Below are 12,786 nucleotides of genomic sequence, written 5' to 3'. Positions count from 1 at the left end.
TTAGAAAAAGACAAGAGGCCCTGGAAGAGCACAGCAGGAGGGAGGTGGAGAAAGATGTGGTCAAGGGGACAGATGATACAGACAAGCCCTGTCATACACCAAGAGTGGGTTACATGCCAAAGGTAAAGCTCTTTATTAAGAGATAACAGTTGAATTGACAGTATAAAAATGTGCTATATCAATAATCTTTCCTTGTCTTAAAATATATTGGCCACTCTGAAAAACAGATTGATTTCAATCACTTATCCCAGAATGAAACAAGGAAATTACTGTAGCCAAAGTGCTCACTCAAGGAGAGGAAGGAAGCGGGAGCCACGGGGAAAGTGGCCCCAGTTAGCCTCAAGCAGGTGAAACCCGGATGACCTCAATGGCTCCGACCCTCTGCAACCTGAAAGAGGCCAGGGAGCAGCAGCTCCTCTGAAGAATTCATGGACTGATGGGATACGACCGGGGGAAGGAGGATTAGTAGAGATACTGTGTTGGATGAGGATGGAGTGAGGTGGGGTAGGATAGGATAAGACAAGAGCATCACAATACTACATCCTTACTATTGAAACAGTGTCTTGGTAATCTCTTAGTGCTGCATCTGACTTGGTTTGAAATTACATTGTTAACCCCCCCCATTTTGCACTCCTTAACATCAATAAGCAGAGACAGATGAATGGGAGAAAGTATAAAAAATAATAATGCATCAAAATTCCAGTGTTGTTACAGACCTGGGGCATGGCACAGGAAGGAAAAAGGTGACACACTAGGGAAAGCACAAAATAAAAGGGAGAAAAAGGAGTCAAAAGGCAAATGGGGGAAACAAGAATTAACTTAAAGCACCACAGAATAATACAAGAAGGGAGCAGGACAAAGCAATTGGTCAGAGTAACACAGACTAACCTTCACTGACAAACATGCAATGACTGACTGGAGAACAGAGCAGGAGCAGGTAATTAAATACGCATAAGGCTAACAAGAAATGAAGCAGGACAAGTGAGAACCATACCCAAACAACCAATCAATGAAACCACAGGACAACGAGCAACAGGTGGGGCTAATTAACAGAACTAGAGAGCTTTTCAGACATCAAAACTAAGAGAGATACTAGACACTAGTAGTAATGCAAAGCAAATCAACACGGAACAATAAAGTACAAAACGAAAACAACAACAGAACACAAGAAGGGCAAACCGATAACAGACAAACAAATAGAAAGTAATAAACACTGGGGAAACAGAAAAACCAATAAATACAAAATAACAGATAAGGCTGGCATCTGCCAGTCTTGAACCCCTGTCCATAGAGTTAACAGTCTGCACTACATGTGCAACCCACTGCATTATGCAGTGGGCTGGGAAACATGGAAAATACATTAGGGACTAGCAGGAAGACAGAGAAGAGAACTGGATGGCCAGCAACACCTGCTGGCCAAGCAGGGAAGAGACATGATGGGCAGGGATGTATGGGAGTTGACCCTGACACAATGTTACTGTTCAATTTTACTGCAGAAAGAGTCATTTCAATTTAAGACTTAATGACCAGCAGTGTTGCTGTTAAAAGTGCCTGTAAATACTGCAGTAAGTTTAACTCCAGTGTAACGCCGTGTTCTGCCTGCTGCCATTTGGCTAACGTACCTCCGCTTGCATATCACTGCTTTATAAACGTTATATAGGCGACTATTCTGGCAAGTAACAGGTAAAGTTGTCAGTTGGCACGTTGTACTTAAAGTAATGCTAACATGCAATACCAGTTATTAATTGTTTTACTATATCACGTTATGTCTTTCATAGTTTTAGTTTGATGCATTTTAGATCTGTGCTAACCAGCTAGGGCTTCACACCACTGGTCCCAGGATGTCTTACTAGTACGGCCAAAGTCCGAACTAGTACAGCAAAGCGAGCTTGATAACATGGATATCAGAATAAATGCTGAAATGGTTTTCCATACTGGTCCACGTGCAGTATTCCGCTAAGCACTTTGCGGAGGGGGTGGTTACAAGTGCAAACAACATATTTTCATTGTTTTACGACCCCCTCATGATCATACATTATGTTCAGAAGAGGAAAAAAAAACATGTTAAGGGGTAAATCGCTGATCAATCTGCCAGCACCACGGATCATCATAGGGAGCCCCTATGGGAAATACTGCCATTTTTACTCTCATCTGATGTAAATTTCTTTTCACACCCAGCCATTCATTGAGGCAAAACTACCGTGTTGAATGAAAGGAGACGGCATTAGATGAAAGAGCAGATAGTCATAGGCTTCTCCTCAGCTCATTCATAGATGAGTATGTATAGCTAATGATGTAATTACTGTAATATTTTTTGCCAGCATCAAGACACAGTTTTACAACACTGCCAAAATACACAGAACACACTTATTCTCTTGCAGTTGCAGTGCTACTTTCGTGGAACATTTGGCAGGTACAGTATAATATATTGTACATATATTACTGTATTATGTTTTCTCCTTTGGATCTTTTGGATACATGCAGTTCAGATACTCCAGAGATACTCCAGGCTGTCCACTCTGAGCTGTTTTTTATTTTTTTTTTACAATGCAAGAACATAATGGTTGATTATGTTTCTGAGAAAATGTTAACTTTAATTGTAAGAAGAATGAGATATTATTTCTGTAAATGCAGTATTACCAGAATTTTTTTTTTAAATAAACAAAATGCGATGGATTTGAAAATTACTGAAATAAATACAGTAATTTTCTAAAATAATATGAGATAATAAGACCAGTAATTTTGGTGGGACTAAGAGAGACTGCCGCCCCAAACCTCCATTTTGGGGTGGAAAAATGGATGTGTGGAGTTTGCTTTTTCTCTCCATGTTGTGTGGGTCTCCTCCAGCAGACCAAAGACATGTAGTTTGGTGACTGGACATTCGAAAATCAGTCATAGAGTGTGTCTGTGAATCTTCCCGGATGCCCATGGATAAGCTTGGTGCCCCCACAATACAATACTAGATAAGTAGAGGATAAATCATTTCATTATTTATTTATTTTTTGTACATTTAATTATTGTTATCTATTTTTGTCTGATTTTGCAAATGATGAAAATTGTTTTTTTTTCAAAATGTTTTAATCACATGATCTTTGAATGGCCACATTCGTTATCCATCCATTGAGATGCTTGTAATGAATTGCCTACAGGCAACCATATAGTTAAATCCTTTTGGTTTTCTTTGTTGTTCCCTCGACTTTTCTTCTTGGAGTCAATTTCATGCAAATGTATTCTGCGAGTACAATAATATTTTTCTCCTCAGGAAAGAAGAAAGAAAACCTGTCAAAATAGCCCAAGTCCTTGAACACTGCTAATATGCAGCAGAACCATCCAAGAGAAAATAAATTTTCTACCTTACATGACTTCAGTTGGAACGCTAACATTGTGGCAGATATGAGCCCAACATGGTTGGTTTTTTTGCACTTCCAGTAGAAATTCATCTGCTGATTGTAAGACAAAAGAATTAATTTCCTCTGACTTTGTCAATCTCTTGGCTTCATTTATGGAGCATGGGAAAAATCAGTCAAGCATTGGTATACAGTCCCCACAGCAATGCTGGGAAACACTAGAATTATATCTAGTCTCACTCTATTAACCCAGAGTTGCATATAAAATCACAAGAAAATCCTGCCTTGGAGGCATTAAATATTTTTTATGATGGTCTTCTATACCCACAGGGAATTTTGATTTTTCCAGATGCGCAATCATAAATTTTTAAATAGTTTTCCAGGGTTTAATTGCTTAAGTGTGGCATTTAGTTTGTTAAAAGTATTTTCTGTGACATTCTCTGACACAACATGCTATGTGCTGTTTGTTGATGAAAGGCTTCCTAGACATTGAGCTGAGCAGAATGTGATAAATAAGAATAACATTGTGGTGTATTACCACAGTTCTCCATAGTGAAAATTTTATTTAATCTTCCCAAACCTCTTCCTGGGGATCGTGTGTGTTGATTCAATGTTCACCAATTTATATTTTGATATATGCTTGACTGGTCTTGGTGACCAAGTCTAGGTGTTGCTGTTATATACATGTGTAAGTCAGTAGAAGACCTTTCGCACGTCTCCTAATTAAAATCCAATTAAATAAACAATAAATTAGATTACAAAATCCAGCATATACAGTAGCGGTCAAAAGTCTGAGCACACATACTGAAAACCATTTGATTTTCAATAAGATAGCAATCCTAAGCACACCTCAAGGTTATATAGTAATATAATCCTGTGAACAAAGAAAGAGATGGAGTGTTGCCACAGATGACCTGGCCCCACAAAGCCCCAACCTAACCCCTACAGAGCTGGTCTCAGATGAGCTGGATCGAAAAGTAAGAGCAACATTGCCAATTTGTGCCCAGAACTTATGGAAACCCCTTCAGGTCTGCTGGAGAAGCATTTAATGTGACTACATCTGGAAGCTAGTTGAAGGAATGCCAGTCTGCAATGGTATCATCAAAGTAGAAGGGGACTATTTTGAAGAGTCTAAAATTTCAGAAAATTTTGACATGTTTAGCACTTCTCTCATTGCAATATTTATGTTTTACTTCTTTACCTCCAGGCCTTTTACTATAATGTGAATAACGGCTAAAATGGAGACAAATGCATTAAAGCAGGTGTGTGAAAACAACCTACGCAGTAGATGTGGGTAGTACAGGGGTCAGCACTGTTGCCTCACACCTCTAGGACCTGGGTTCAAGTCTCCACAGTTTTAATTAATTTAATTTAACAGGCCACAGGTTTAATTTGTTTGGAGTATGCATGTTGTCCCTTTGTTGTTGTGAGGTTTCCTCCAGTGGCCTGTATTACGAAGTGGGGTTACTGGCTTATTGGAGTAACTTGTCGGATTTAAGGTAGTCTGGGCAATATGTAAGTGAACGAATATGAAGTCCATTTAAACTGGGGTAGCTTAAATCCGACAAATTACCCTGATAAGCCAGTAACCCCGCTTCGTAGTACAGGCCACAGGTACTCCGGTTTCCCCCACAGTACCGAAACATGCTGAGGCTAATTTGAGTTACCAAATTGCCCGTAGGTGTGCATGTGTGAGTATGCCTTGTAATGAGTTTGCACCCCATCCTGCCTTGTTCCCATAGGCTCCAGACACCCCATCACCCTGAATAGGACAAACAGTTTCAGAAAGTAAATAAATGAATGGATGGATAGGTTGTGGAAAGCCTTGAGCCTATGCCAGGAAGCACAGGGGAACACCCTGCGTGGAAGGCTTGTCCATTACAGTACATACTCCTCCACCTACATATAAAGCAGTAATAACACCTGAACCCCAAACCCTGGATGTGTTTGGCAGCAATGTTACCCATTGAGCTATCATAAGCCAAAGTGCAATTATACTTAGTACTATATATTCTCAGAGTGGAACAAAAAATAGCTTGAAAGACAGAAGAAATATACTACCATGTATGGAAATTAATAAATATTTATCTTTTATCAATAAGAATAAACATCTTTCACAAACAATTTAGAAAGGTTGCTTGTGACCTAGCAGGCATTAGACAATTAGACATCCTGAATATGGGCACTCATTGGTGTTCCCATAGCAACTGATCACCAGCCTGGCTCCCACAGAGGCCACTGTTAATGAAACCCAGCTGACCCTAATTGGACTAATTAGTTTGTTAGGCCATTACAGAGGGTCAGATGGTGTAGTGGGAGATGGTTGTTGTTTGTGTGAGCCATGTACATATGGGGTTTTTGTGTGATTTCTTTGTGGTGGTTTGTTTAGTATAATGTTTTGTAAAATCTAAATTTTATAATTAGCTATGTCAAGCCTATTTAATTTGAGACCCAATGAGCAGAAATATTATGAATGAGAACATTTTTCTGATTCTCTCTGAATGAATGGTATATGATGTAGTTTTACTTAAATACTAATTAATCTTAAAGTTGGACAGTGTATTGCTCTATGAATTACGATTCTCTGCCTGTGATCGGAAGTTCATCGTTTCAAATGCCATACGTTCAAATGCCACCGTTGAACCCTTTAGTGAGACCTTTAAGCCCAATAGCTCCAAGGATGCTGCCTGACCATTTTCCCTGATTAATTTTTGTGTGTTTTGGACAAAAGCATCTGCTAAATAAATGCAATTCTCTGTTGGCAATCCAGTTTCTATTTGAAGTGTTCACTATTTGATTTACTAAATACAAGTCATATACATATGTATGATCTAAAATGTTTATCTGTATATATTATGTATAGGCTTAATTTATGGAAGACCAATGTGGTGTGCACCTTCAGTTCTGATTCAATAACATGCACAGAATTTACCTCTCAGTTGTTGCATATTTTGCTCATAAATTGCAGATTGTCAAATATGAACTATTTCTGGGCTCTATTTAATAATGGTAGTCTGTGTGATAATTTTTTTCCTGGTCATAATTCTGTTAAAATGTGTGAGATTGCCAAAATCCACAAGGTGCATGAAGATCTGTGATAAGTTTAAAATGAACAATAAGCAGGTGCGGGAGAACATAAAAATCTTTGTGGAGGAAAAGTGATGGTGGTCTCATGAAGAAAACATCAGTGACCCCCTTCAGCATTTTAATATCTGCTTGTTCTCACCTGTGAATCCTTTTGATTTGTCTTTAATTATTCTATTTGCTATTTATAGTGGATGTATAGTATTGTAGGCCAAAGCTTAAAAGCTTTTTGGCTGTCAACTATGCAATATATAATCCTAGTACTGTTCATCAAATGTGAGAGCAGAGGCAAATCGGTTACATTGCATATCACACCGCTATTTCTTTTCTCACTATAAACTGCTTTGTTCTTTGCCAATTTGATCACTTTTACTTCTACACTACAAAAGTTACACACGTTATATCTGTTTTTTATATTAAAAAAGGTGGTTGATATGGCCATTGTCACCTCACACCACCAGGATTAAGAGTTCTGGTGTCAGGGGATCCTGTCCCTGTTGTGTGCGTGTGTGTGTGTGTGTGTGTGTGTGTTCTCCCTGTGTTGGGAGTAGGTTTCCTCCTGTAGTCCAAAGACATGCAGTTACCTTAATTGCCCATAGTGTGCCAATGTGTGTAGACAAACTGGTGAAAAGACTGTATTTTCCCAGATAAAGAATCAATGGTGAAAGAAGACCAGCTGTAAGAAGACAAGCAAATAGAGGTGTCAGGATCAGTCCTTGTCCTGCCCCTTCTGTAGGCAAGTTCCTTTTTTAGCCAGCAGATGTCGCTGACCATCCTGTGTCCTTAACTCTTAGTGTTTGCCTGTTCTGCTGGCTGCTGTCTGGCTTAATGGGCTAAGTGGTTGCGTGCTGTGCTGACTGTCCTCTTTCTGTGGGTTTGTGTCAGACTAGAGGCAACTAGTTAAATTAATATTTATGTTATTCTGCGTTTTCATGTTTTCTTCCTGTACCATGTATTTCAGATAGTTCTTTGTTTTTGCTCCATGTTCCCTGTTTGTATGTTTAGCTTAGTTTTCCTTTTTGTTTGTACCTTCTGCATCTGTTCAGTGCCCCTGCCTGCTCCTCATAGCCCCTAGTCTAGTCTCTTGTTTGCAACAGCCCACACCTGCCCCTTGTTGTGTTTGCTACTTGTCTATGTTGTTCCTGTGTTGCCCTCTGCCTTAGTTTATCCTGTTTTGTTTTGAGCCCTTGTGCTCCTTTGGTTTAATGAGGGCAGGGGGTCGAGTGTAATAAAGACAGTTTGTTTGTTGGAGCCACCATTTGGATCCTCTCATCCTTCCCATCAAGCCCTGCTGTAACGATACTGTGTGAAACAATACAGGAGCAGAACACACATTTCTCCTCTTCAAACATCATCCACCAATCAAAATGAGTATATGATGGATTTATAGTCACTTAAAAGCATGAACACCATGTCATACAGTGATGGCATCCCTGCATCTGGAGCTGAGTCCTACAGCACCACTGGGGAGACTGGAGGTCCTGCTGTGCAAATCTCTAGCAAGGCAGATGGCCATAAAACTTTGAAGGAGGCATATACAGAAAATACAACTTTTGACATGATAACAGAGATATTAGTGTTTTTCATGTGGTAGGCTGCAAGGAAATTCATTCTTCTGACATCTTGCTCTGGGCAGGGTCACCATAGGGAACTTGAGTCTAGCAGGTAGTACAGGGATCACTGCCAGGGTACAGGGTACATACTGGACAGGATGCCAGGGTACAGGGTACATACTGGACAGGATGCCAGTGTACAGGGTACATACTGGACAGGATGCCAGTGTACAGGGTACATACTGGACAGGATGCCAGTGTACAGGGTACATACTGGACAGGATGCCAGGGTACATACTGGACAGGATGCCAGTGTACAGGGTACATACTGGACAGGATGCCAGGGTACATACTGGACAGGATGCCAGTGTACAGGGTACATACTGGACAGGATGCCAGGGTACATACTGGACAGGATGCCAGTGTACAGGGTGCATACTGGACAGGATGCCAGGGTACAGGGTACATACTGGACAGGATGCCAGTGTACATACTGGACAGGATGCCAGTGTACAGGGTACATACTGGATAGGATGCCAGGTCATCCTATGGTATCCACATAAATACTCTTTGGGCAACTGAAAGACACAATTGAACCTAACTGTAGGTCTTCAGATTGCAGGAGGAAACCTGTGCAACACAGAGAGAAAAACAAATCCCACATACATGGAGTGGAGGTGGGATTTGAAGCTCCAACCCTGAAGATGTGAGGCCACACTGCCACCCACAGTAAGGCCATATTTTGCCTTGAAGGCAGAATCAGTTTAGTTAGCAGTAAGGGTGCCTGATGAGGGTGCTTTGATTACACATTCATTACATGTTTTTCTGAAACAATGGGTACACTTGATTTAGAAGTGCTGTGGTCCAGTATGTGGGGTTTATTGTCAAATTATGTCTACTCCAGAACAAGGCAAGTGGTTGGAAGATGGGTGGATGGATTCATGTAATCAAAGAATACTAAGAGTCCTAAAAAAAGTCCTTTCATACAGTAAAAAAAATGTCAGTAATATATACCATTTTCACAAATTTACTGATATCTGGAATGCTTTAATGAAAATCTGTACTATATGTATGGATACACTATGAAAAGAACATCTCTACATGTAAACCAGTCAGATGAATTCATAGTGTAGTTTTGTTTGGCAGCAGGCATTGAGTCATAATAACTCTTAGAAAAATGTATTGAGGACAGAATGACACTCAGCCTGTTTATAAATGATTTATAGACAGTGTGATTCACTGGTTAATGGACCCCTATAAGTAGAAGGGAATAAATGTCAATTCCTGACCAAGGAACTGAAACAAAAAATAACCAGCCTAGCTGATAAAACAGTACAGCACTGCCGCAGTGTGTCACAAATTTGAATGGTGTAGTCATCCCAAATACTGAAGCAGCATGCTTAACCTGTTTTCCTATTAACAAAGTCAAGCATATGAAGAATAAAACACCACTTCTCAATATACTACACAAAACTATGCCTGTCGGAGAAGTAAGAAAGGATAAAAATGCTGATATTAGATTGTATGCCATGTATATTTGTTTCTGATATCAACAATTTTCCCAGCCAATGCAGACATCTGTCAAATGTGTTTATGTTACACCTACTGTAGTCTTCCTGTCTTTACCATACTTACAGGGGCTGGACAAAAATAGAAACATCTAGCAATATATTAATATCCCAAGTACCCAATAAGAAGTAAAGCTTTTACTTTTTACAAATATGTAACTCACTCTGATTTCTTGTTTAGACTGTCTTTGTCCCACCTGCTGGATAATTTTTTTGTCGTTAACTTCAATTTTCACTGACTGAAGTGACTCGCATCACCCAGCACACACATATTAAGAGTCCATCAATTACTTGCTTTCAATTGTGGTTCACCTGTTCCCAGTAAATGTAAATAATAATAATAGTAATAATAACACATTTATTACAGACCCAACAGCCAACAGCAGCAGAATTTAGGGGAGCCATGGGGGGGGCTTGGACATGCATGTTGTCACTGGGGCACTGCCGTTTCCTGTCCGCAACATGATTTTTTTTTTCAGCGCTCCAGTTCCGCCTAGTACGACTTCTGGCCGCTACTCTCGCCGCGCAGCAGTGTAGTGTGCGTACTCCCAGCATCCTAGTTCTTTGTACTTGTGTATACCCTTAAAATGATGTTGAATGACGACTTACGAACATTTCAAGTTACAAATGGCCGCTCATAATGTATCTCATTCATAAGTAGAGGAGCGTCTGTACTAAGTAGATAAAAAATCTGGTAGATAAAATTTTTACACGGTATTGGAACAAATAAGGGTGCATAAGGCGAATTTAAGAAATAGACACAGGTTGTCGTCCACATTGGAGGAATGCTTTATTTTACAGTGATTCAAAGTGCCGAATGACTTTATACAGACTGGAGTTACAATGTCTTTGCTTGGCCTAATAAATATAGCTACGGATTAAAAAATAAATAAATTTAGCTTCAGATTAAGGGTTCTGTCTTTTGATCCCTATGTGGTTCATGACTGCTCTACCTTATTAGAATGGAGGTTATCCATTTTTTACAGAACACTAATCTACAGATTTCAGATTCTGGACAGTCTGGAAAAATGTCTGCCAACAGGTCTGTACCTACAGATTGCAGATATACATTGGCATGACAATAATTTGGACAGTTTGTTGAAGCCTACTAGAGTAACACAGACTTGTGTCTGCTCCAAAAGCAGTTAGAAGATGAATGAATGGATGAGTATATGTAGTAACTCAATTTCAGAATGAAAAAAGGTAAACACAGAGCATCAAGACAGCTTTCTGCTATGACAGAAGGCCAAAGGCTCAATGGGTGAAACCAAAATAATGACAAAATGACAACATAAAGTTATTTCAGGTTATTTCAGGGGCATTGGTAGAGACTTTAGGTCCTATGAAAGTATCTTATTGGACCCACAATCTAGACCAATCCAATAATGTTCCAAATTTTATAGGACCCCTGTTACTTAGGGGCATTTGCAATCATCCTAACTTGTTCTATCTGCATTTACTTCAAATGCCTATAGTATATCCACCTGCTTCTGTTCTTCCTGGCCTTTATGCTGGCATCACAACACTCCTGCTGAAAAAGAACCTCAGCATTTCAGCTGCAATACTGAAATACGCACACCAGGGTACGAGTGAATCTCACAAGACCAACTGGAAACTGCTCATACCGATGCTTGTCTTATCTGGACCTGCAAGGTGGCAGGTTGAGCTAGCAAATTTCATGGGCCTACAGGTTACATTGACAGAAAGGAGGTGTCTCATGTCTGACATCCACTGGCTGATACCTCATTTAGCCTCTCTCTCTCTCTCTCTCTCTCTCGCACTCTCTCTCTCTCTCTCTCTCTCGCACTCTCTCTCTCTCTCTCTCGCACTCTGTCAGATAATGCCATAATGGCGTGACAGCTTATCTGGTAACCAATTTGCTGATGAAAGGATTTACAAAACTAAATCAAGGTCAGCTTATTCTGACTGACACTAAACAGTAAATCACTGGTATGTGTATTTATTATTTAGTTTTAAAAAGTCCTTTTTGGTAGAAAGATTGGGATTTTCCTATAGATCAATCCCATGTGTGTGTCCGATATGATATGAACAAAGACGGAAACTGTAGAACCAGCAAGTTGACCAGTATTGAAAGGGCTCTACACCTAACAAATCAACACCTCAAATATTTTAGGACCCTGCGCAACGCAAGCAGTTGAAAAATAGAAGGATGGTACCAGAAACAGTTATCATAATTTAAGCATTTTGCATTGATCCATTTCATGCATTTAGTTCTATAAGTGTAAATGCAACTGATTGCAAAGTGATCTTCAAAATATTGAGAATTATTAAAATATTGAAATTAAACATTTCAACTGAAAGAAAACTATATATATGTTTTAATGTGTTACTGGCATGGTCAATAAGCACTTTGCAACATTTTGTTTATTAATAGAAGTCTTCAGTGTAACCCTGGGAATGAAACTTGAAACACACAGCAAAGCTTCGAGAATATTTCCTGTCACTAAAAAGATATGACACATTGATCCACATGTTCATTGAACCACGGAGATTCAGATGAAATCATTACATACCTGATGCATGGCAAGAAACAAGAGCACATTAGCTAGTTCAAACATATCAACTTAACACAATAAACAACTTTTGCTGCACACGGTGTGTCACTACTGATGTCCTAAATGTAAATTGAGGAACTGTCTGTAGTGGGAAAAGAAAGCTTACAAATGACTTTCAGCTGCAGACATGGGTTGCAGGGATGAAGTACCATGTCTGAGTAGCCACGTCAAACTGAATGATTAACTATGGAGTATTGGCAGCAGCTGCCACAGAAAGCCCATGCACTTCAAAGAGCAAAGAGTCATTTTCACACAGGTGCCTGTCAGTGCCATGCTCCAGGGAATGATAATATGTACTTGGAAAGAAAGCCAACGTACCTCAAACCTCGAATCTCTGCCTTTGTCTGGCAGAGTGCATCCCAGCAGCTCGACGAGAAACTTTGCCATATGAAAAAGTTGTGGGGATTTTCCTTACAGCACTTTCGACACAACAGAGGTCTGCTTCTTATGTTGGTATGAGGGGGACTCCTCGTCTCAGCAGGGATGTCCTGAGAAACTTTATCTCCACGCCGATTCCTCTCAGCCCTTCTCTCCCTAAACCTGAGATAACTTTTTGGGGTCCTTTTTAGCAGCTCCTAAAACTGCAGCAAAATGCCCAATAAGTGCAAATCACAGGAACTATCCACATGCTTTCATATCTGCTCCCTGCCTTTCCTTC

General features: G+C 39.9%; 1 protein-coding gene across 1 annotated transcript in view; it reads right to left on the bottom strand.

The window, feature by feature from the left end:
* The window catches only part of LOC125746446 (ras-GEF domain-containing family member 1B-like), a 59,825-nt gene extending 47,282 nt beyond the window's left edge, over positions 1–12,543 (bottom strand). Inside the window, exon 1 of the mRNA XM_049020416.1 lies at positions 12,447–12,543. Within this exon, the coding sequence (XP_048876373.1) occupies positions 12,447–12,515 (69 nt within the window). The 5' untranslated portion in view covers positions 12,516–12,543. The remainder of the gene's footprint in view (positions 1–12,446) is intronic.
* Positions 12,544–12,786: the final 243 nt, after the last annotated feature.

Source organism: Brienomyrus brachyistius, chromosome 7 (assembly GCF_023856365.1).
Source record: "Brienomyrus brachyistius isolate T26 chromosome 7, BBRACH_0.4, whole genome shotgun sequence".
In the NCBI taxonomy this organism is placed as follows: domain Eukaryota; kingdom Metazoa; phylum Chordata; class Actinopteri; order Osteoglossiformes; family Mormyridae; genus Brienomyrus; species Brienomyrus brachyistius.
The sequence above is the reverse complement of the archived record's forward strand: the minus strand, read 5'-3'. Positions and strand labels throughout refer to the sequence as shown.